Genomic DNA, 26,849 nt, shown 5'->3' with positions numbered 1-26,849 from the left:
ACTTGCAGAAGAAGTCATAAATCATTTATCATTCTGGAACATAGCAGTGAATGACTTAAATCTGGTGTTCATGTTTGTGGTTGTTTTTTGGAGGGAGCCACTCACAGCCATATACTAAGCACCCATAAGATTCTAAACCAGTGACAAAGGCCTCATCTTGGTGGATGTGTCATGTTGATAACTGGCAAACTATTAAACAGAGTTAATTTAGTCGTTTACACTCATGCGTTGTCATATCTGAAAAGGACCTCTTTAATTTTCAAGAATACAATTATCCAGTATTTTATAATATTTATACATTTTCTCTTAGGATTATTCTTTGAATTGGCATCTAATGCATATATGTCTTGAGGGTAATACTAGTTAACTATTTTTTATAGACAATACTTATTTTTCTTACTGTCAATATGTCTACTTTTTAGTTTTTCCAGCTGGTAAGAATTGAGACAAAAATCTAAATCATTAGGCATAGCAGACAATAATTTTCAAGGACAGCAGTAATAACATTTAGTAGATTCGTGTCTTTGATTTCCTAGTGGTTGCCTGTGACTCAAAATGTAATGATGATGATAGATGATTAGGGTAAAATGTTTGAGGAAATTAATCATGCACATTTTAATATTTTGGATAATCTGTGCATTGCCTAATTATTAGGTGGAAAGTGCATGATCTTTGCATAGCTTCAATGTAAACAAGAAGTAGAAATTAACTACATGCATCTCATATCTATCAATAATCTACACATCCAGAGGGCTTTCAAATTATTGCTTAACTTTCAGAGCTATAAGTATAAAACAGATACATTCTTAGCTGTTGATCAAAGATAGAAGTGTAATACAGTTATATCTGTAAGTTGTCTGCCCCAATGAATTATTCATTAGTGAAAGAATTAATTAACTTTTTAAAATAAATTGTTGAAGTTTTCCAAAATGTGATACCCTTTCAAAGTATCAATTGTGTGACGAAGCCTTTGATATTCAAGTCCAAGATTCAAAAATTCTATTTCAGGGTGTTTGACCTCAATTAATGGAAAATTAGTTTGGGTGATTATATGAGGGGGGGGGGGTTACTAAGTGGAGGAGATTACAATGCAAGATGAAGAGGATGGAACTCTCAAAAAGATACACAAGAAGCAAAATCCACTCTACTTTTGGGTTCGCTTGAATATACAAGCTTCTTGGTCAGACATGTTAGGCCACATTAGCAGTTTATCTGAGTGGTATTTCCACAGGAAATACTGTCATGAGCAACTAAGAGATTCCCAAAGTCTCTGGGCCTGGAATTATCAGGTCCACAACTCCGTCCTTCATAATTCTGGACCCTGGTCACACCAGACTCTGCCTGCAACCGCATACTTGAATATGGGGGAGCAGAAAATCACCCCCAGCTGAAAGTAAACCCTCTGTGATTCTGCCTCTCTCACGACCCTGAAACACAACTGAGAGAAACATTCCCACACATAATTTCCCCGCCTGCACTAAGCAGTTTTTTTCAACATCCTGGCCAATGTATCTTAAATCAACAGCTATATTTTATGCCCTAAGTACAGAATACTCAAAGAAAATTCATGTAACATCGAAAATGTGGGTCAGGGTTCTAAGAAACTTTGTGAAACACTGCTCTACACTACACTGAGTTGATTCAAAGGGGTGACAGTTTTTACCTCCACAACTTCTCATGCCATCATTTTCTTGCAGTGTGGACACATAATGGGGTCGATTCCGATGTTGTTTGGAAGGCACCCTTGTTTCCGACCGAATTGTACACACTTTCTAACAACTGAGTAGGATGCCTGGACATTGGTAGGGCTGTTCAAATCGGTTCCGAAAGGCATTGGGACAAGTCATGTCTTTCAGAGCCGAATCATACAGCTCAATGGGCTCATTTTCCAAGTGAGCCAGTACGAGGACTGATTCGGACAGCCGTTCCGAATCTGTTTCTCCAGAACAAATTGGCTTCCGGAATCTGTCTTTGGGGGCCCATAGCAAGCCCCCCTTCACCAGAGGCCTTCCGAATTGGGCCCATGGAGGTACCCAAGGCCCCCCTTTCCAACCATGCACATAGTGGCAATCACCATGGGATGCCCACCACAGGGTGCAAGATTTCCCCAACCACTTCTTTCTTCAATGGGAGCCTGTGTTCTCATTCGGAACACAGGCTCCTATTGAAGTCAATGGGAGTCTGACCGAATTGTATCTGGAAGCATCTGGATACATCCAAATTGCTCAGTCAGACTCCCCCAATCCAAGTCGTCCGGAAGGCATTTAGGAACCAATTCGGTAGGAATGCTTTCCAAACAACATCAGAATTGAGCCCTTCGTGTAAATACTCTACTGCCTTCCTGGGAACTAATAGTAGTTTGCAAAGAATGGCTTTGTGGGCTTTTCCAGTATACTCACTAGAATGGAATACTTAGAAGTATAGAAAGTTTGGGTAGTAGCCACTGCAAATGTTTGAGGGATCGGGTTTTCCAAGGGTCAGATGATCTTTGTTGCAAAGTGGCAAGTGCTTTAAATGTATGTGAGAAAACGATCCAATCCCAAGCGTAGCATAATCATATGCAGGGTAATTAGTAAATTACATGTAAAAGGATTATCCGATATGTGGTGTCAGCAGTTTGCTGGTGCCTCCACATGTTGCCAATATGGAGCCTTCCATCAGTGCTCTTCTTAGGGGCTTATGTAAATACTTAACTTACAAAGTGTAGCCTTTTAATGTGCACCCATTATGACACACACGGGGTACTCTAGCTCTGCCTCCTGGGGGTACCTTTTTTCGCTATTTAATCTTATGTTTACCTACAACCAGCCCAGTTCATCTGCCAAGGTAGTAGATTTGATCATATATTAACCCCTTCACTGCGGCGGCTATTCCGCCGCAGTGCTAAGGGGGGGGGGGGCGCACGACAGTCCGGTGCTTGTGACAGTGTTAAAAGATAGGCCGAAAACGTCAACATTATCGGCGCCATCTTGCCCTTTTTGAGCCCATTCGTGCGCGTAAGCGGCAACCATTTTGAGCACCACGGCCTCCCTGCCCCTCGCTGATAGCCAGCGCGTCTCTCTCTCTCTCTCCTGACCTCGCAAAGCATCCCCCGCACGCTGACAGCCCCCGCTCTCACATGCCTTGGGTCATAAACCCCTCTACCACGAAGCTCTGCCTCGGAATCCCACCCTGTTCCCAGCGCAACACCTCCCTCCATTCCTTTCATGATCCCGGATCCTTTGATAAAAACCCCCTTTCCTTTGTGCCCGTTTGTCTTACTCGTTCCCAGGCCGCCACTTGGCCCTGCGGATACTGTTATTGCCCCCCCTCCTGTACAGTAGGAAGCTTCACTCGTCAAGGGGTCCATGAGTTGATCAAAGCCCCCACCCCATGAGATCCGATCAACCTCACACATTCCGTGAATCGGCGGAATGTCCAGCTGTGCGATAATCATCACATGTTGTGACCGGGGTGGGGACTTCAACTGTAAGTGTGTGTGGGAACGGGCCTGAAGCGGGGATTCCGAGGATGTCTTTCCGTACATCAAAGGGTTGACAGAGATGTGTTTTATGCAATAAAGTAATAAACTCGTGTATAAGAGGCCAGGCCTCAGAGATGCGGTTAGAGCACCTCGAGAAGATACCCTGTTGTCTGATTTGATGTGTTCTGCTCCGTCGGAATAAAAACTTCTGTTTCCTGCCTTCCGGTCTCCAGCGCCTGCCTCTTTGTTTGGTAACTTGAATGGGTATAGAGGCGGTTAACGCCGGGCAACTGCGGAAAGGGTCTTCTGCCTGTACCTTTTTCTACAATTGGCGTCCCAAACGTGGGGCCCATCAGCGACTCGTGGATCCAGTGGGAGAGTCCTGACGACAGAGTGAACGACTGCAACGATCGGGAGTGCACCTGTCCGATAGACCCTCGTCTGACAGCCGATCATCCGAACTTCACTGGTTCCGAACAGACCTCTCTCAAGTGATCTACGGTCCTGACTGGGAACCATCAGGAGTGCCGCGAGGACTACGAAGAATAGAGGACGATCGGGCGCTGGATTCGGAAGACAAGAAACTGTCCATGCGGTCCGGGTAAGGTCGTGTAAACGCGACGAATTGCGAAATGATTGTTTGATTGTTTGGAAAATACTAGTATTACTCTTTGTTGATTCGTTTGGAGATTTGCTGTCTGCAAACGGAGAAACAACAGGCTCTCTCTTTGCAAGCAGTGAAGGACAGGTAACGCAGACTTTTGTCCCCATTGTCATCCATCGTGCCTATCCTTCTCCCCCACTGATTAATTGTTTGAACCCGAATTACCGTTCGCGGATTATTTTCTGGAGATTCTCTGTCTACAAACAGGAAAGAACAGGTTCCCTCTTTGCAGATGGTGAAAGGGTAGGTAACGCAGACTTTTGCGGGCCTACTTATTCTCCCCACTGATTGTTTGATTGACCGAACATTGACTGTTCGATATTGGTTCATGAGGTATTCACTGCCTGCAAACAACGTAGAATAGAAATATTCTGTCTAGTCTTTGCACACAGTGATAAGATAGGTATTGCTAACTCTTGTCCCCATTTCCGTCATGCCTGTCTTCTCCCCACTGATTGGTAGCCTGTTTAGCCCGGACCGCTTATTAGAGATGAACCATCCGGCTCCACTGGAAGGCACCCCTAATAAGGACATGTTCATGAAACATGGATTGATCGCTATAGCTTATAGCAAGCTGTGGCATAAATATACGAAAAAGGATCGAGAAAGTCAGTGGCGACTGATAGGATCCTTCGATGATGATAAAATGAGCGCGCTAGAAACAGCCCTTGGTAAAAACAAGACAACGCCCACTATGCTTGATAGTTTCGGCATGTGGCGCAAAGAAACCGAACAGCGTAAGAAGAGAAATGAGAGTAGGTTGGGAAAAGAGCTGCGAAAGGCAGCCCACCTAGCTGCTAAGAAACTAGAAGAAGAGATCAAGGAAAGAGAGGAAGCCAATCAGAAACCAGAGATAGAAACATCAAACCAGTGTCCGGTTAGAACGCCCTCCACACTCTACCCTGAATTACCCTCGAAACAGCGAGCCAACGATGATCTGCTGCTAGGTCCTCCGATCATCTACATGCCCCCTCCATATGCCCCTTCCCAACCCTTAGCACAGCACCCACCATCCCCAAGCACAAACGAGAGTAGCGCCACAGCTTCGGCCCCCGTGGCCTCTGTGCCGGCCGAACTCCTTGTATTAGATACTACACAAACGACAACGTTAGGCGACCCTGAGACCCGAAGGGCTGGTTCTACAAGAACAAACAGATTAAGCAAAGATGAGCGAGCAGGGATTGACAAGATAGCAAGGACATTGGTAGAAAGAAAGGAAGATGAAGAGTATATCACGGATATGTTTAACTCGTATACAGGAAGTCACAGACGACATTTTACCGTTCGACTGTGTTATCATGCCTTGAACGCATACGAGGAACGATATCAAGACAAAGGTCCCGAGAGCCTAACGACTCTATACCGGAAGGTCGATATCGGGGATGAGGGCGAGTGTGACGTGACGGACCTCCTAATGCGAACGCTTGAGGTTTTCCGCCACCTCACTGAACAAGGATCGGGAGCTAAACCCACGACATCCGTAGCAACCGAACCACAAACTGAGCGATCTAACGCCATGATGCCGATACGAGAAGCTGCCCCTTACTGGGTTCCTCCACGAGGTGAAGGGACTAACGATGATGCAAACCACAAAGATGCAAAAGGAAGGGTAGTGTACAACTGGGTCTACCAGCCGTGGGACCGGCAAGAGATTCTGACATTCCGGAAATCTCTGCCTGACCTACGTAAAAACCCCACTGCCTTCTATACTGAATTAGGTACAGCCCTAGGTTCAACGATTATGACTCTGGCTGACATCGACTTGTTCTTCGGGTTATGTCTACCAGCTGATGTGTGGAAGCAAATCCGGAAAGTCGACCCCCTTGAGCTGTTTGGACATACCTGGTCACAACTCGATGGCATTGATAAACAACAAGAACCTGGACAAAAGCCCTTGAAATCTATTTTAGACCTTCCAGACAAAATCGTACAGAAATTAAAAACCCTGATTCCAGAAAAGAAAGTGGACTGGTCGATAGTAACTGCCTGTCGCCAGAAACCCCAGGAGGATGTATCGGATTACTTCTCCCGGTTTGAAACGGTGTTCTCCGATTACAGCGGCCAGGACATGACCACTGCAACCGGACACCATCTGTTTGTCCAGAATTACGTTAAGGGTTTGACACCGGAGGTCTCCCAGAAACTACAGGCCAGCGAGAGTAGTTGGGCAGCCTCCAAACCTGCGGCTATCCTCCAGATGGCCCAATATTATGAACATCAGAAAAATGAAAACGATAGAGCGACAGAGAAAAAGAAGAAAGACTTGAAAGAGAGGGTGATGATTGCACAACTGCAAGGGGTGACTATAGGACGAGACCAATACAGGGGAAACTATCAGACGAACGTCCCTAAGACAGCACCTCCCAAGGACCGCACTTTGACTCCCCGCATTGGACGTACAGACATTAGAGAGGACCAGTGTGCTTTCTGTAAAGGGACTGGCCATTGGAAATCCCAATGCCCGGTTCTTTTGGAAATAATCAGAAACAAAGACCCCAAGGACATAGCAAGTGGACCGAGAAATAGAGAACAGCAGCGAGGGCCCCCAAATGACACGACTAACGACAGATCAGGCAGACCAAATACATTTGATCGACCCAGACAGAACCAATGCCAGCAATTTGACTACGATGACGCCCACGACTTTGCATAGGACTGCCTAGGGCAAGGGAGGGATCCAGTCGAGCTCTATGTTGACCAGCAAGGCCCTTATGTCACTGCTAAGGTCTTGGGTACAAAGTCTCCATTTCTGGTAGACACTGGCGCAACACGTAGTGCGTTATCTAAATAACTGATTCCAAGGGCACCCTTGTCTGGCTCACTTATAACATCGACAGGTTTCGATGGAACGCCCTCCACTAACCCTTTGTCCGCTCCGATCCTCTTCGACTTAGAGAACAACACCACTGACACCACGTTTTTACTTTCCTCCAATAGCCCTGACGCCATTATGGGGCTTGACTTATTGAAACACTTCCGAGCGACAATTAGATGTTCTCAAGATGGAGTTCGAGTTTTCCTTTACGACAACCCCGTTCTGCTTAGACATTGCCCTCCCCGACGCATGTTTTCCATCACTGACGCTGACACATCCCTGCTTGACGCTATGCCTCCGTATCTGTGGGCCAAAACAGATTCGGATGTAGGGCGCATGATGATTGACCCAGTACACATTACTGTCCGACCAGACGCAACACTCCCAAAACTTCCTCAATATCGTATATCGCCCGAGGGCGAGAAGGCATTGGTAGAGATTATTCAGTCACTGATAGACGCAGGAGTGGTAGAGGAAGTGGTTAGCAACGTTTGCAACAGCCCTATCTTGCCCATCATCAAGAAACAAGGAGAGGGAGATGAGAAAGCATACCGCTTTATCATTGACCTCCGAGAGATCAACAAAGTGGTGGTACCCCAGTACCCCGTGGTCTCAGACATCACCACCATCCTGACATTGATTCCTTCTACTGCCACCACCTTCACTGTCATTGACCTCAAAAACGCATTCTTTTCCATCCCCATCCACGCAGACAGCCGATATCTCTTCGGCTTCACCCTGAAAGCCCGCTCATATAGGTTCTGTCGAGCACCCCAGGGCTATACAGAAAGCCCTAGCATCTACAGCCAGGCCCTCAAGAGACAACTGGATCAAGTCCAGTTACCCGATGGAGTGGTGTTGGTGCAATACGTCGATGATATCCTTTTGGCGGCCGACACCACTCCGCTAGCAGTCACAGCCACCATTCAACTCCTACACTTCCTTGCAGAAAACGGCCACAAGGTCTCCAAGAAGAAGTTGCAGTTCTGCCAACCCCAGGTCACTTACTTAGGCCACCTTTTGTCCAAAGACGGAAGGAAACTCACTCCCGACCGGATCCAAACCATTCTCGAAACTCCTGTCCCTAAGACTCAGAAACAGGTTCGCTCCCTACTAGGCCTCACCTCCTTCTGCCGGCAGTGGTTGCCAAACTTTAGACTCATTGTGAAACCGCTGCTTTCTCTGCTAGCTAAAGATGTCCCCTTCCCACTCCCTTGGACCCCTGAGTGCCAAACCTCCTTCACGGAACTACGAGATGCCCTCTGCTCGGCCCCTGTCCTAGGTACCCCTGATTACACAAAGCCCTTCTCCCTTTACACTCACGAAAGGGAGGGGTGCGCTTTATCTGTCCTGACCCAGTCCATTGGCCCAAAGCAACGACCGTGCGCTTACTTCTCTGCCACTCTTGACCCTGTAGCCAGAGCCTTGCCTGCCTGCCTTCGAGCTGTAGCTGCCGCTGCTATCTCTATCCGACAGAGTGAGGGGATCGTACTCTCGAATCCCCTCACAGTACTGGTACCCCATGCAGTTGACACCCTCCTGAACCAAACCAAGACGCAACACCTGACGAGTGCACGACTGACTGGATACGAGCTGACTTTGCTTGCACCCCATATCACCCTAAAAAGATGCACCACACTGAACCCGGCAACTCTGTTACCCTTACCAGAGAACGATCCCAAAGTGCTCCCTGTACATGACTGTGTGACTCTCACGGACGAACAGACTAGAAGTAGGATTGACCTCAGAGACACAGCTTTTCCTGACCCTGACGGAGAGCTGTGGGTGGACGGTTCTTGCATCAAACTCCCCGATGGCACCACTTCAGCTGCCTATGCGGTCACCACGGCTCGAACTGTAGTCGAGACAGCCCGCATCACGCAACGATCCGCTCAGGCAGCGGAACTGATTGCCCTGACACGAGCCTGCATTCTAGCAGCAGGAACCACAGCAAACATTTACACCGATAGCCAGTACGCCTTCGGGGTGGTTCACCATTTTGGGCTCATTTGGAGGGAGAGGGGATTCTTGACCTCGCACGGCACACCCATCTTGCATGGGGATCTAGTCTCCGCCTTGATCGAAGCTGTCCTTCTCCCCAAAAAGCTTGCAGTCATCAAATGCCAGGCACACAAAAAGGTGACAGACATTATTGGACAGGGAAATGCACTAGCCGACATCACTGCTCGAACGACAGCTGAAAACAGGACGACAACACGTATGTACGTGACCAGGTCACAAGCAGAAAAATGGACTGACGCTAGGGACACTATTAGAGACATTCAAATGGCTAGCACACAACATGAACTGACTGAATGGACACGGGTAGGACTAAAAGACGACGAAGGCTGCTGGCGGACAAAGGACACAAACAAATGGTTGCTACCTGACTCCTACCTGATTCCTATACTGACTATGGCACACTCCCCCGCGCACATAGGATCAGCCCCCATGATTGAACTTGTCTCCAGAGTTTGGCACAATGATAAAATCACAGACTCCGCCAAACGCCTGGTCCAACAATGCTTGATATGCCTACAACACAACCCCGGGAAAGGAACTGTAGTACCCCGGGGAGGGTTTGGGGTCCCAAATCACCCGTTTGAAGTCCTGCAGATGGACTATATTCAACTAGACAGATGCCAAGGCCTGAAATACGTACTCGTTGTGGTGTGTGCATTTAGCAAGTGGGTAGAGGCATACCCAACCCGTGACAACACCGCCATGGCCACTGCAAAAGTACTATTAAAGGAATTCTTCCCTCGCTACGGCCTTTGTTGAATTTTATGGAGCGACAATGACCCCCACTTCATAGCCGAAGTCATCCAGCTCATCATAAAGGGGCTGGGCATCAAGCAGAAGTTCCACGCAGTTTTCCACCCCCAGTCTGCTGGACTTGTCGAGCGACACAATGCCACACTAAAGCTTAAACTAGCCAAGATAGTAGCTACCACAGGACTGAAATGGCCAGACGCTCTCCCCCGGCATTGCTATCGATGCGTTCCACCCCCACCAAGCACCACTTGACACCTTACGAGTTTGTTTTCGGCCGACCCATGAGCGTCTGGTCTGCACCAAAACCGACTTCCATTCATGATGTCCCAGACGTCCTAATGTCTGATTATCTGTATAAATTAACTGAAACTCTGTCTGTCATTCATCAGCAGGTGCAGCAGGCCCTCCCCGATGCTTCCAGGGGTCCGGGTCACACCATCCAACCTGGGGACTACGTGCTGATCCGAAATTTTCAGCGAGCAAAAAGTCTGGAACCCCGGTGGACGGGCCCCTGGCAAGTATTGCTCACCACCCGGACGGCTCTTCGTGTGGAGGGGAAACGGCACTGGCTGCACGCACACCACTGCAAGAAGGTCTCCTCGACTTTGGCCACAACAGAAAGCATCGATAACCAAGAAGAGCTCCTGAACAAGGACCGACCGTCGCTAACCTGCTATCCTGACACCGAAGCACTTGAACTTTCAAAATTCTCTGATCCCACTGTGCCATCCAGAGAAGGGTATTTCCTGCGTCGAAAGGAGGGAGCTTCGGCTAAGTAGACCACGGACTAAGTTAAATCTCAGAACGGTGACCTAAACACCACCAAGGGTCACCTGGAGAGAAGCTAAACGAAGTCTGTGGTTCTGCCCGCTACCGAGCACCTTGAAGATGATGGAAGCGCCAAATAAGAAAATGATGGAAGCGCCAAATAAGAAGATGATGGAAGCGCCAAATAAGAAGATGATGGAAGCAACAGGGAATACCCACTACAGGAACCCAAAAACAGACAGACTCCACAGCTCAAAGACAATTGCACTTTTCATCACAATCCTTTTCTGCTTTCTCCTCATGACCACACTCTGGATTGTGGAAGAAAATGCACCTGCTCATGAAACATTCCTGACCACTGCTCAGCCTACCACCATGAAGGAACATTATCTGATTTCGCTCTCTCCTCAGCTCAGAGAGAGGCGAAAGGAGTTTTGGAATAACTCCTTTGTACAGTTGCTGCACCAGCACAATCTTGTCACCAACGCCACCAACTGTTGGATCTGTGGGTTGCTACCCCACGCCACTGGACACTCGATACCTTTCATCCCTTCACCCTTTTCAGTTCACGGCTCCTGCCTTGCTTGGCTGATCCTCCTGCAAGAAAGCTATAAAGACAATGCCACCTCCGGCAAAACCATGACACACTTCTATCATGGGGTCTGGCGAAACCAGACAAAGACACACTTCTGCCCGCAGACCTCCAACGACTCAATCCACATGGATATCCCTGCTAAAGAACGAATTGAAATGCAGGTGTTCAACAATCCCAACAGACCCACCTTCTCTTACCTGCGGAAACGAACGGCTGCCACTCTGACTGTGGCCCTGTCAGTCATCAACGTCACAGGCCACATGTGCATAGAAGGGCTTGGGACACAGCTGGTAGGCCGCAGCGCCTGCCGTTTCACCAGAACTTTGGACTCCACCGATCCACCTTCCTTTGTATCCTCTCCAAATATGTATTTCGTTTGTGGCACAAAGGCTTACACCTGGCTCCCCAAAGGCTGGGGGGGTACTTGTTTCATCTCCTTCATCCTTCCTCCGACTTATGTGGCTCCAGCGAATCATCACAGACAAAAACGAGCCAAGGACATTGAACAAGCCGACTCAACAGGAGCACAGTTCCTCGATGCTATGAAGGGACTTGTTCCGCTCTGGGGCCCGATGGCAAACAGCCGTGCCATCCGACATCTGACTCACGCAGTTGAGACAACAATGAACATCACAGCTGGTATCCTTGCTAACAACACTGCCGAGCTTCAAGCGGTCCGCTTGGTAGCACTCCAGAACCGCCTTGTGCTAGATGTGGTTCTTGCGGACCGTGGTGGAGCATGCCGCATTATTGGGTCCAGCTGCTGTACATATATACCGGACAATTCACCCTCAGTGTACAAGGCCATTGAACACCTCCACAGACTCTCTTCAGAAGTCCACCAGGAGCAGGAAGAATGGTCGCTTGGTGGATGGTTCTGGAGTACTGTTAAGAACTGGGGCTGGAGACTATTTTCCATTATCTTGATTACTGTAATTGTAATATGCAGTCTATGCTTAGGAATTCAATGCCTGCCACCTCTATGCTCTTTATGTACAAATTGTATTTGCCCCAAGACTGTGGACTTTGGAAACGAACGCATGGGAGCATTATATGATGCCGAGGTTAGGAATTTGATGAAGATTGACATTGAGTAGGCAAGTTGGCTAGATATGTTGAAAAGGGAGGACTGTTAAAAGATAGGCCGAAAACGTCAACATTATCGGCGCCATCTTGCCCTTTTTGAGCCCATTCGTGCGCGTAAGCGGCAACCATTTTGAGCACCACGGCCTCCCTGCCCCTCGCTGATAGCCAGCGCGTCTCTCTCTCTCTCTCCTGACCTCGCAAAGCATCCCCCGCACGCTGACAGCCCCCGATCTCACATGCCTTGGGTCATAAACCCCTCTACCACGCAGCTCTGCCTCGGAATCCCATCCTGTTCCCAGCGCAACACCTCACTCCATTCTTTTCATGATCCCGGATCCTTTGCTAAAAACACCCTTTCCTTTGTGCCCGTTTGTCTTACTCGTTCCCAGGCCGCCACTTGGCCCTGCGGATACTGTTATTGCCCCCCCTCCTGTACAGTAGGAAGCTTCACTCGTAAAGGGGTCCATGAGTTGATCAAAGCCCCCACCCCATGAGATCCGATCAACCTCACACATTCCGTGAATCGGCGGAATGTCCAGCTGTGCGATAATCATCACCTGTTGTGACCGGGGTGGGGACTTCAACTGTAAATGTGTGTGGGAACGGGCCTGAAGCGGGGATTCCGAGGATGTCTTTCCGTACATCAAAGGGTTGACAGAGATGTGTTTTATGCAATAAAGTAATAAACTCGTGTATAAGAGGCCAGGCCTCAGAGATGCGGTTAGAGCACCTCGAGAAGATACCCTGTTGTCTGATTTGATGTGTTCTGCTCCGTCGGAATAAAAACTTCTGTTTCCTGCCTTCCGGTCTCCAGCGCCTGCCTCTTTGTTTGGTAACTTGAATGGGTATAGAGGCAGTTAACGCCGGGCAACTGCGGAAAGGGTCTTCTGCCTGTACCTTTTTCTACAACGGAACCGCTCCGTCACGGCACGCGGGTGAGCTGTGCTTGCGACGGAACGGTTTGTCACGGCCCCGCCCGCGCTACAGAACGTTAGCGCAGGCGCGGCGAGAGGGCCGTGACGGAACCGTTCCGTCACCAGCACAGCCCATCCGAGGCTTGTGACGGAGCGGTTCCGTCACAAGCATGGGAGGGGTTAAATGATAAATCCTTGCACTTTGCACATTGCATACAGTGTTCTTCTTTTAGATTCATCATAACTCCAGTCTATCATACATCACTTATACCTAAAGAAGAAATATATAAAATATTTAACGTCTCTCCGAGAAGCTTCTAAACCTTCATAAAATAATTTGATTCATGAAAATATGTGGAACAAAAACACTGAACTGGAAAAACATGGAAATTGAGGCGGCCAATGTTAGGCTCGTGAATGTATTTTAATGAGTTTTAAATACATTTTTCAATTAATCCACTGCCTGCTTATCTGTCGTTTTTTTTCTAATTACATTTCTCTAATCAGTAAATGCATGGGCCAACTTTACATTTCCCCTATTAAATAAATAGAAAGACTGGGTTGTACTAACTTGTAGCATTATTTGTTTCAACAATTACGATGTGTGAAAACATAATTTCTGCGTCGGCTTCCATCACATTTGAATTAATTTATGTTGGATAAAAAAGTGTCACTTACTTTCTGATGCTCTGAAACAAGACCTACATGGCCTACTTTCTGATTTAGAATTAATCCAGTGGTTATAATGAAAATAAAGCATAGACTCCAGCGTGTTTTGGTTCTCAGGTTAGCAGGAAAGGGCGAGGTCGTTTTCAATACTTTATGATTAAGTGTATTCTGGCAACCAGTCACAATAATTGTGTCAGACTGAATTAGGAACTTGCTTTTTGGTTCGACTATTATCAGAGAAGGAAACGGTGTTGTAGCACAATGCATTGATACCTGCGAGGCTGCCAGTTCACTCCCAGACTTAATGAACTGCCTTCCTGCACCTATTTGCCAAATAGGGAAACTCATGAAACAAAAGTTTGCATTCAAGAACAACAGTATTAAGAAGTGGAAAAATGAAACATGGCACTGCATTTCATAAAAAATGTATCATAAATGAAATATGTATCCTGATATGTCAAGAGAGCGACCGAGTCTGCATTCGTAAGTGCAATAAAGGCCACACACAGCCTGGATCCCACGTTTACCATAAACTTCCTAACTACTTAGAGGCAGAAGTGAAATATGAGCCAAGGTCTGTCTATGAAAGGCCTCATACAATGCATCCCAATTGAATAACCAAGAAAAAAAAAACGTCTGTTACTTTTTTATGTGCCCTAGTCATGATAGGCCCTACACTCTGCCTGCCACTGACCCTTCAGTTGGTATTTCTAATCTGTAGAAAATGTGAACCATGTTTTCAGATGTAAACTGTTTTAACAATAAATTGATGCTGTGGTGTATTTAAGGATAGCATTCTGAAATCAAAAGGTTGTCCTGTTGTTTTGGGATCTTGTTTTTTAACATTTAGTGGACAATCAAAAATCCATGTAACTTTTTTTTGTCTGTATAAAACCCTCAACGAAGCCGCCTCAAACCACTTTAAGGATTATGAGGGTTACATAGGAGAGGGAGTTGGTCAGGGGTGCAGTAAAGATGCCTTAGGCATTAACCACTTAACCGCGGTGCGAATTCCGCCGCAGTGTGGCGGTTTGATTAGATGGGCGGGGCCACGTCGACCAACGGACGTGAGCAGCACTACGGAGGTAGTGCTCAGGATGGCCGTTGGCCTACGGGCGCAGCGAAGGGATTAAGGCAAGCATGGAGAATGGGGCCCCTAGTTTTGGTCGTAAAAGACAGACAACTGAGGCTACCATATGAGGTATGCACCATTTTACAAAAATATTTAAAATAAATAAATAATTGAGATGCAATGGACCCTCACACTCCTCAGCAGGTGCTGCACTTATGATGCCTGAACCCTCTGTGATTGCATAGCAGTCAAGACCTATAAAGATGAAGCTGCAACACCTTACAGAATTGTGGGGTTTAAGCTACCTTCCAGGTCATTCGTGCATTTGAAGTGAAGAGCATTATCAACAGAAGAGTCTCAGTGAGTTAGACGTCTCCAGCTTTAGGTCTGAGAAGTCCATTTTTAGTTTGTGAACTTTACATAGTACAAAATGCAGTTTGTGCACCAGGCCCATAGTGTCTTCAATGTAATCCTTTGCTTGATGCGAGATAGGCAGATAAAGGGACAATGGGCTATGGTCATTTGATATATCTTTCTATGTATATTTTAGCTTATGTATGTAACTATCAGGAGATGACTCCTCACAGTCCCTAAAGAGAATAATTCCCATATATGTGGATAGAGAATATACAGAGCACATCGACATTGACAAGCTGTTCCTTGTCCGGTGTGAGATGTTCACATTGTCAGTGACATCAATTCACCAAAATGACAGGCATTCCAGCAGGGACAATACATGTGCTTTGATCCCAATAACAACTCAGTAAATGATGTCACATATCCTGCGACCTCCTCTGGTGAACCATTTGTTTTATTTTTACTATTATAATCATTTGGGTAGTGGTACTACAAGAGTAGCCTTTTACGTACTCTTACATGCCTTTGTGAATCAGTACTGAAACGCCACACTCCCTAGTAGCAAAAGTGGAAACAAAAATACAGTTCTTTCCTATTTATATAAATTTTAAAGATGTATTCACTGAATAGTCCCATTTTAGGCACATTTTTATCACCATCTTATCAACAAGGAACAACATCAAAGCTACATTGGTATTAGCATATCATATCGCCGAGAGACTGTCAATTGTATTTCCATTTTAGATGTTTTCTGCTAATTCACAAAGGCGTGTGAGAGTATGTAAAGGAGTACTACAGGACTACTCCATTAGTGCTTCAAAATTCCTCTGTGAATCGCAGTGGTGGCCGCCACAAATAAAGGATGGTGCAGCGGGAGCGCAAGGGGGGGGGGGGGAGAGGGGTCGCGTGGTGGGCTGGGCTGAGGTCTGGTTAGAAATTATAGATTTTAAACAAAAAAAACTTACCTTCAGTTACCGGTCGCCTCCAGCATCGCGCCTCCTCTCCTCTTCTTCCTGTGTCCAGGGGACAGACTCCCATCCAATCCCTGTGCTGCAGAGCAGCGTGGGAATTGGCCTGAGTGGGTTCAAAAGACGACCTGCTCAGACCAGTGTGGGTATTTTTCCAGTCTGGCTGCTCAATGCAGCTGGGATGGAGAAAACCTAGGAGCGCATGTGTGTTTTCATCGGCCTGAGACGGCCGGCCAAACACACATGAGCACTTGGGGACAGGAGTGCACGTAGCACTCCTACTCCCCTTGCCATGACTAGGCCCCGCCCCTCCTTACAGTGTTGGCTAAGAGCCGGCAAATGCAAAATAAAACGATGCAACTACATTGTTTCATTTTACATTTGCTGGCTCTGAGCCGAGAAGTGAGGTGACGCTCCACCGCCATTGCTGAGAAGCCGCCACTGGTGAATAGTCACAAAAACTGAATCTTGTCAAAAGTCAGTGATTAGTAAGAGACAAAATACGTCAAAGTTGGCCCAAAAAATCAAAGCTAAAGGCATTAATTCCTTTAAATGATCAGTAGCCTAATTGGTGAAATCATGTAGGTGCAGAATGTTCAACAAAGATTGCAAAGATTAAAGTAAGAGTAGTAATTACAACTCCTAACTGTACATAAATGTTGTGGTTGCACCAATCCTAACATTTATACCAACATCACTTTAACTCCTGCTCTTGTAATCTTATTTTTAATGGAAAAAGTGAAATAAAAGTGATGTGGGAGAGCTTGGATTTGTAGGCCACCTCACACAGGATTTAGGGGATTAACTTGAAATCCCTGCTTGTCCCCCAGCAAATGTGTACAGCTCAGGTTAAATATTCATAACGCGTTAGTATGCAGTGTGGTGCCTAATGCTCTTTTTGATTAAGAAACACTTTGTATGCACAATCCAGGTGGAACAGCAGCAGCAGTTTTCACACTGATAGTCAGAAGTCTTCCGAGAACTTAAGGACCGATTTTCAAGTCATTCGGATGTTTTAAGCTAACACATCAAAAGACCCGTTTGATGCATATGTGGCATTTTTCTGCACGACAGCTCATTAATCTGCGAGAATATCAGCATGGGAAGAAAGAGTTTGAATAATGTGCCAGTGAATGATTTTCTGTAACCCTGTGGTGAGCACTATATTAAAGCACCAAATAGCAGCGGAGCCGCAAGATGCCGCTGGCAATGTGCTACGGAAACAGAAATGGCTCAATTGTCAATTAGAGATTTTTCTAAAACACTAAAATACATGCCTTTTAAAAACTACGTATCATAAAAGTCAGAAGCAAGGGATTGGAAGGAGTTCTTACCTTCCTGCATTTTCGAAGGTAGGTGAATTGAGTTGGGGTCCTCCTCTTCGTCTTGTTCGTATTGGTACAGTGTTTGCGACTGCCTTATCGCCACCTCACTATGGTCTTCGAGTGCAATAGGAGGGATTGCTGTTGGGCCAAATCTAACAATAGGTAGTGAATTCTCCTCTTCAATCTCCTCAACTGTCTCTTCCAAAGCATCATCCTCGTCGCCTCTTTCTTGTATTGGTTCCTCTGTAGTTTGTATTGCATTGTCTAACATTTCTTCAGATCCCTGACTTTCCTCTTGGTTGTAGGTTGCGGTTGTGTCTGGCTCCACTGATGTATGCTGTCTCTCCTTGACAGAGCTTTGGCTTGCCTCCTGAGCTGCTGTGTCTGGTTCATTCACATCTGTGTCAGGAACTTCTGTTGTACTAGAATATACTTCATTCTCTTCTGACACTCTGTTGATGCCAGACTCTGTTGATAGGTCATGCAAGTATGAGCTAGTAGACACCTCATTGGGTGGTGCGGGCGAAGATATGTTTTTCTCAAATTGAAAGTAGTTCTCTTCTTGTTCTGTGTTGCTTTCAGTGTCGGAACTCCTGTGTTTCTTAGAGGTTTCTGGTTGTGTGGGATCTCTTTCGGGTGCATCCTGGTCATCACTGTACAGATCATCATACTGTCGCTCGGGTTCAAGATCTTCATTTTCTGAATTGGACAGAGGATTAAACGTAGATACATCACACTCTGGCAAGGGGTAGCACATCAGCTGACCTCCAGAACTTGGGCAGTGGCAGACTTTGCAAGGAGGCATATGGAATGTATGACCAGCAACATACTTTTCCTCTCCATCTATACAGCCAATGCTCCCGCACTGGGGGCATCCATCCGCTGGGTGCAAAACCTCAATACAATTTGGGGGAAGCTCCTGGCAAGGAATGAACTGGCAGCTAATCTTACCACCTCCTTTTGGGCATGAGCATTCTGTACTGCCAAAGTCAACAAAGTAGGATTGCCCTTCTGGTACTTTGCCATGCCTAAATCCAAAGTTCACACAATCATAGTACTGGTATCCTTCACAAGTGCAACCGTGTTGTAAACAGGAAGCGCAACAGGCATCCGCTTCGAGCACTTCCTCAAGACAGTGTTGGAGTGGTTCACATTCTACTCCTGTGCAGTCCTTTTGAGCCTGGGACAGTCCAGGCCAGACCAGTATGAAAATGGCAGAGCTGAGACATCCCAGATGTATTACTCTGAGCATACTGAGAGACTTCTTGACCAATGCAGTGGAAGGATAGTCCCTTTTCTATTTCAGTGTAAAAAGTATGACCAGGCCCCAGCTGTTCACTAATTTGGTGAATTAATGCTTACTTGAAGACCCTAGGTGTGGGGAAAAAGAACACCATTAATGAAGAAATGCAATTTAAATTGAGTTTTTTTTTTCAATGACAGCATGCAATATAGTAAGCGTAACAACTACTGCATTCTTTTCTATGCACATAGGAGCTAACATTTTTCACATATTATTCAAAGCCAATAATATCCTTTTAGTGTGCCAATAAAAATCATATTTTATTGTAATGTGCATTCAAACTAAAAAAGTGTATTTTCTTAACCTGTTTTAAGTACATCTGCCTGCTAGCAACCCCTCAAACTGTTCTATTAAAATTATATTTTGATAGTTATTTCTTTATCATTTTATCTACTTCGCAATCATACAGCTTCCACGCTTAAGAGGCAGGGGCTTTCTTTCTTTAATTGTTTTATTATTCTGGCAAATGCTTGCAATAAAATAAATAAATAAATAAATATTCACAGCAGCTAGCGAAGGTCCCGTGTGTTGGATTTGAGAATTTATGTTTAGCCTTATTGATGCCTTAAAAGATGTCTGTACTGTAAAGCGTACTTTTTGAGCATCAATGTGATGAAGGAAATTGGTCTGCTGCTCTTGAGGCTCTTTGACATTAGAAAGGACTTGATACATTTCTTCAGAAGTTCGGAGTAGAAAAAAATTCTGGGATTTTTTTATCAAATCAGAAACTTGTGGACAACCTGATTTGTGATGCACCAGCTCCATCCAGAGCTATATCAACAAGGTCTGGTCATTCCCATTGTTGATTTACCGTAAGCAATCCACAAGACCTGCACAGCATTTCAAAATCATATTTCCTTTATGGTAGAAAAGAGTTCGAAATCAACTTTTTAGCTCTTCCCTACTCTAGGGTCTTGCCTATTAGACAGCTTTTAGCTGTAGTGTGGTGATTTCCACATTTAAATAACAGAAGAAGCAATATAGATAAGGTAAGCAAGTGGGATTTATTAGACCTGCTCCACAAACTGTCTACTTCCAACTGACAGGCTAGAACAACAGGAACACATTCCTAAGAAGAACCTTCCACGATAGAACGATGAAACAATTACACACACACACAGCTCAAGCAACATAGATAACATAAGTGTATAGTGAAAAAACACAGTAATGTCACACATCTTCCTTCTTAACAAAAGGAAAATTATACCAGCATAAAACAGACATTACTAAAACAAGAAAAATAGTAAGTATACTAACAAGCATAATCAAACATAATCTTTCATATACACTGGAAGTCTGCGTATTCTCTGACTCTAGAAACACTTTCAGTAGCATTTAAAGTATTAGATAACTCTCCATACTGATTTACATTCTTACAAAAGTTATCTGAAAATAACATGTTTGGATTTACCACCACAATACGACTTTTGTTCCAAATTCTTCCATCTTTCGTTTTAACAGCATTTAGAAATATTTTGACTACAGGTCTGATCCCAGTATACCTTGACCAAGGAAGACAACCCACTGGAGCTCTAATGTTAACCAGATCACCTAGCTTCACATCCTGAAATTGAAAAAAATGTTTATCATCAAAAGAAGTTTTCCTATCATCTTGTTTTTTTAATTCTCTCTTTCTCCACTCCCCAATGTGATTATCAACCAAACCTTTGTTCAATTTCATCCATGCTGGACACAATATGGTATTAGGAATTCTCCCTTTAAACAATTCAAAAGGAGCTCTCCCAGTGGTGGAATGTGGAGACACACAATAGGAAATAATCCTTTCTTGCAGTGTATCCTTCCAATTTAACCCATTAGCTCTTGCTCATGCAAGCTGTATGCATTCTTTGAGCGTTGTATTAACCCTCTCCACAGCCCCATTAGTTTCTGGGCGATAGATGGCACTTTTTTTATGATGAATACCACATTTCTCTAAGAATTCTTCAAATAAATTTGAACAGAACTGTGGCCCATTGTCAGAGAGAATGCTGTTAGGAAAACTCTCTCTTTTGAGAATGACTTCCAAGAATTGTATTACTGCTTCCGAGGAAATATCTCTTACAGCCTGGACTTCTATCCATCTTGAATACAAATCACTTACACCATGGAGTGGACCAAGGATGTCAATTGCAATTTCATCCCAGGGATGATTAGGCAACTTCCGACAATCCATTGGCATTGGTCTGACTTTAAGAATTTTGTCACTGGCACAGCATTCTATACATTCTCTTACCATTCTCTCTATCTCTATGTCCATGCCAGGCCACCAAAATTGTAACCTCAACAATTCCTTTGTCTTTACAATTCCCAGATGTCCAGAATGAGCAACTCTTAAGAGTTTATTCCTAATGCCCAAAGGAGGTACCAATCTCATACCACGAGCCAACATGCCATTCACAACAGAGAGTTCTTCACTAACAAGAGACCATGGTTTATCCAAACGTTCCGTATTCTTTAATGAAACCATTACGCTATTTATTTCTTCATCTTTTTCTAATTCCAATCATTCTCACTATTTGCTCCATCAGTGATTTCACACATGTTGATGACTTCATCATTTTCTTGAGACTCATCTTCTTCAACATTCACATCTACCTTCACAAAATTATTATTAATTCCAGGAATGTAATCAACATCAAAATTGAATTCGTGTAGAGAAATAATCCATCTCCAAATCCTGGATGATATTGCATCAAGCCCTCTTTCTTTGCAAACACTTCTTTTAGAGGTGTATGATCTGATAAGACACTAAACTCAGTTCCCCAAATAAAATATTTGAATTTCCTCAAAGCCGAATAAATCGCTAGAGACACTTTCTCTATAACAGAGTAATTTAACTCTGATCCTCTAAGGCACCTTGAAGCACAAGCAATTAAAGACTCCTTTCCATTCCTTTTTTGAAAAAGAACAGCCCCAAGTCCCTTATCACTTGCATCAGTAAAAATGTACGTAGGATCACCAGGCACAAAAGCATGAAGACATGGTGCTTTTCTTTAACTCATCTTTGATGGAAACAAACTCTCTCATACACTCACCAGACCATTCAAAAACTAAATTTTTCACAGTAAGCTTTCTTAAATTACAAGTTTTGTCTGCATAGTCCGGAATTAATGTATTCTAAAACTCAACCATGCCAAGAAAAGAAAGAAGTTCCTCTTTGTTGACAGGCTCAGAGATATTAGCGATAGAATCTACTAATTCCTTCTTTGGAAAAACCCCTGTTCCAGTAATGCGATGACCAAGATAATTTACTCCCTCCACACCAAACATGCACTTGTCTCTTCTAAGAGACAAACCAGACTGTCTGAGTCGGTCTAACACAGCACAAACATGAGTATTATGTTCACGCATTGAATTTCCATAAATCAAAAGATCATCTTGATAGCATTTAACCCCCTTTAAATCTTTAAGAATTTTCGACATGATGCGCTGAAATACAGAGGCCGCAGAAATAAGACCAAAAGGCATCCTACGAAACTTAAAAGTGCCCATGGGAGTCACAAAAGCAGTCAGCTCTTGGGATGATTGAGTTGGAAGTAGACAGTTTGTGGATGAGGTCTAATAAATCCCACTCTCGTCGCCAAATAAATGTGGTGTTTTCCACATTTAAATAACAGAAGAATCAATATAGATAAGGTAAGCAAGTGGGATTTATTAGACCAGGAACACATTCCTAAGAAGAACGTTCCACAATAGAACGATGAAACAATTACACAAACACACAGCTCAGGCAACATAGATAACATAAGTGTATAGTGAAATAACACAGTAATGTCACATACAGGTTAAAGTCTCTTGTGGATCGTCCCAAAAACGTAGAGTGGGTTTAGAGCCTATCCATTTTTTGCCATTTGTTTGCTTAGTTGTCACTCTTCTTTGTGTCATTTATATTTGATAGCTTGCCTTCCTCCACAAGCGTTTGTCCCTACCCTGGAGCATAATCTCCTGTACTATCCTCTTGATTGGCTGACTTGCATCCTTATATTGCTCATATTCAGACAGCATATTTTTCTTTTTCAATAGGCACTCCTTGAGCGTGCACTTATGTTTTTGCTCTCTCTCTTGTGCTGCTTCCCCTAAATTTCCCTTGAGGCTTCTCTTTCACCCTACCCCTGGACTGCTCCATCATTGTGCTCCCTGAGCGCTCATGGTCCTTAAAAATATGCTTTCATTTAAACTTTTTTGAGAGAGTCCAGCAGCTTTCATTTTCTGCAGGGCCACTCCTTACTTCAAAAGAGCACTTTCTGAGTACTCCTATCAATCCCTCACACCAGGCCACTCTCTGTTGCTTGTCTCCAACTATCCTCCCAACCTGCTCCTCCCCCACCCTCGTGGAAATTTCAATAAAACATTTATTTATTTATTTATTTTTTGGGTGGGTCTGACAATTACTATTTGCAGCGGGCTGGTCTGCATTGCAAAAAGTGATTTTGCGCTATTAACATTTTACTTATAAGTGGCATCTGCTATTTTAGATCTGTAAATTAAGAGAAAAAACACACAAGCTTCATTTCTTAGGCTTCTGCAAGTATGGTGATCCATAGACCTGCATAAGTCATTGGGCATGTGTGCCTATAAGGAATGAAATGGTTATTATTTTGCCTGAGGATGCACATCATTAGACAAAAATATTGACAAAGCAAGTAGGTCAACAGGATGAGACCTACTAACTTTGTCAATGCTTGTTTCGTCTTTGTGACCAATACTTTTTGCCTAACCATCATTTCCTCTTAGACTTAGGGGTCTATTTTCATGAAAGAAAATTTGCACGAGTAAATTTGTTCTTACACTTAGTAGCACCTTTACAACTTTTTGCTATTCACCATTACCATGTGGCTAAGTTACTACAAAGTGCAAACTTATATGTCTCCACCCTGTGAAATTTGAAATAACTACTAGTAACTTTCCACACGTAGGGCCTCATTATGATGCATGCCGAACCGGCTTCCATGGTCCTGTCGGAGGCAGTCGGACCGCAGAGGTCTCATCGGAAGCAGTTGGTCCGACTGCCGGATTACGATGCAGGCATCCTTTACTCCAGCCGACCTCTGAAAGACCGCCGACTCCAACAGCCCTTCTCCAACCGCGGACATGGCAGTCGAAGAAAAACAGCATTCGTAGAGCAGTACAAGGATCTCTGACTGTCATTCGGACAATGATGAGGCTTTCCGATGACCCAACCATGGCGGTCTGACCACCTGCCTCATGTAATCATAAAGAAATGATTTGGGGTGCATACTCACCCCAATCTGCTTCTCTCCAGCAGTCTCTACCATATATCCTTTGCTCCAGGTCCCCCCTACTCCTGGGCAGCAAACCCTGATGACTACAATCCTACGGGCGCAGGAATCCAGGTAAGTTCTTCTGTGGTATGGATCCCCATTGCCTGGACTGTGCACATTCCACACACTCCAACAATGGGGTACATGGATTTCAAGGAATATCCCCACATATAGTGATGAGAACGGCCGTGGTACACAAGGATTAGCCATCATTCTATCTCGAGTAACAATTTGTTAAATCTAGTCTCCTGGGGTTGTCCATGTTAGTAAGTGTCTTGACGTCCTCATGAGGGTCGAGTTGTTTAAAGAGTATTACAAGCTAAACACACAGTGTGCAATTGACTACCTGTTTTGAGTAAGGGCTTAGTAACATATCATGTAGGTCTGTGGGAGGTATTAAGATCAGGAAGGTGGGTGACGGTATGAATAGAACTACAATACCCAGACACCCGTGATACACACTTTAGCACTGTTAGCGACTCCCACTTCTGGGCAATGCCTTCATGTGGACACCGGGATGTCACAAGCAGGAAGCTTATGAGCCACACCGGTTCAGCAATGCGGTGTAACAAGCGGCGGTGAGTGGAGTGTTTTTGGTTGCCATAAGTGGCGTGCCTTCTGATGAAGTAAGGAGCAGGAGGTGGGCTATGGACCCTGGGCCAGGGCTCTTTATGCTGACCACTAGTGGTGGTTTCCTATCTGAGTAGCGAGTGGCAAATGGGGCAGGTACCACTCGTACCTGAGCTCCGACCACGTGTGGCTTATGGTATAACTTACAGTAATGCTCCCAACAGACCTGGCATTGATTAAGGTTTTACATGTGGTAACCAAAAACATATCTTCTCTGCTTTATTGCAATGCATCACTTTTATAAATGAATCCAAATTTCTCATAGAAATCCCACCCAATACCTGGGGTGTTAGTATGCATTGTGTGTGGTACCCCATGGCATATTTTCACTGTAACCCACCTGCCTCTATGCATATACATTATGGCTGGTAATTATGGTCAAAATTTTATCTACAACCAACAGAGCGAGTGTTTGTCTGTGTTACTCCAACACCCTATTTTCGGTTTCATATACAGTTAACACACCTATGGTATCGATCTGTATAGATAACATCACGTCAATTAAATCAAGGTCTATTGATTGCTAGCATTGACCTTGTTAGATGTGATGCATTACTTATGTTACCTATGATCTTAATTCAATTACAACCATGAGATCTTGGGTGTGCCTCTACTAGGGCTGGTGCATTACGACCTGCTTGCTTTTGTCCCCAGAACTAGCACAAAATTTGCAACCGCTATTTCTCCAGTACATGTGTGAATACTGGAACATTTCACGTGAGTCTTTGGTATGGTTAATTTTTGTACAGTTGTCATCGTCTCCTCCAGTGGGGGAACTCCCCTTTAGCTTTTTGATTTGTTCTGTTTATGTAGTCCTTCCTTGTTTATGTACCCCTATCTTCATTAGTGTGTGACTATAAGGTACACCACCCTTCCCCTGACTGATTCTCTGGTACCCCCTAAAGCAGAGTAGGACTTTTACTACTATTGTTACTTGCAAATACAGCTGACATTTTTCAGTGTGTTGCACGTCAATTTTCGATGTTTGATTCACATGGATGATGTCGACTATATGTGCGTGTGGAGTCTTACATACAACCAATGTAATGACACACCCTCCTACCAGATGGGGGACCTATTATATTGACCCCACACTCACAATCTGTTTTTTAACTGACTGCACGTGTTGGGCGGGGTAAAAATCACAATAGGATGCCTGTGTACATAGTCATGTGGTTCACTACAGAATGGTCTCCAGCATGTGTGTGATGAGCACATTATGGATGGAAAATGCCTTTTTCACTTTTCTCTTTTTATTGTGGCTCCCCTGATGAAGGTGAATGACGAAATGCACACATTAGCATCCCAGGCAGGATTCACTTGGGTTATGTGTTTAGGTGTACTTCCTCACATTAGCACGTAGAAAAGCAGTGGACACCTGATACCGTTTCTGATAGGGATTCAACAGCCCTGACGAATGCCTAAGACCGAGTAGGCTAACAAATGTGGGCAGAAACATGTTGGCAAGTTTTAAGATGGACTAGAGTCATCACTCTACAAGGATTCCATCACTTGATTTGATTTTAGTGTACCTTAGGTCCTCAACAATATATGTGACAGTTTTAATTAAACTGGATTCCGGCCTTTAGACAATCAGTCCAACCGGCATCGTAATGAGGCCCATATTCAGAGTTCTTCCTAGGAAAAGTACTGGTATACATAAAAAAAGTTTATTAAACTTTAAAAAAAGCTTGTAAAGATATTTATGTGTTAAAGATAAATGTAAAATAATATCATATATTTATTTTATATGCAGAGGCAAATACAAAATGCTATAGCACTATTAACTTACTTTTGAATTACAAATGTAATAATTTAAATGTACTAAAATAAATACATTTTTAATGATTTATAAAATCATCTAAAGTAAAATATTTGTACTTATCTATTATGCATTACAGATCTCTAAAATGTATGTAGAGGATGAATTTAAATTAATTGAATTAATAAAGAAAAGTGAAGTTAAACTTATTTTTAATTAAAAAAGTAATTAAAATATTGTTTTTATTTACATACAATTTTTAACAACACATTACATTATTATAAATGTCTGCGTCTATTATTTTCTATAGTAGGGCGTTGCAGTGACAGATGTTGGCCATTTGTGGTGCAGGATTTACTGCAGATCTGAGCTAGAGTACATTTTCACAATCTTGGATTCTT

The 26,849-nt window shown here is 44.3% G+C and overlaps 1 protein-coding gene across 2 annotated transcripts in view; it reads right to left on the bottom strand.

The window, feature by feature from the left end:
• The window catches only part of FBLN2 (fibulin 2), a 632,659-nt gene that overhangs the window by 514,590 nt on the left and 91,220 nt on the right, over nucleotides 1–26,849 (bottom strand). For both annotated transcript variants that reach the window (XM_086939012.1, XM_086939013.1), the window contains exon 2: nucleotides 17,481–18,842. In XM_086939012.1, coding sequence (XP_086795138.1) covers nucleotides 17,481–18,723 — 1,243 coding nt within the window. In that variant the 5' untranslated portion in view covers nucleotides 18,724–18,842. The remainder of the gene's footprint in view (nucleotides 1–17,480; nucleotides 18,843–26,849) is intronic.

Source organism: Lissotriton vulgaris, chromosome 9 (genome assembly GCF_964263255.1).
Source record: "Lissotriton vulgaris chromosome 9, aLisVul1.2, whole genome shotgun sequence".
NCBI lineage: Eukaryota > Metazoa > Chordata > Amphibia > Caudata > Salamandridae > Lissotriton > Lissotriton vulgaris.
Note: the sequence above shows the minus strand (reverse complement) of the source record. Positions and strands in the feature narration are given on the sequence as shown.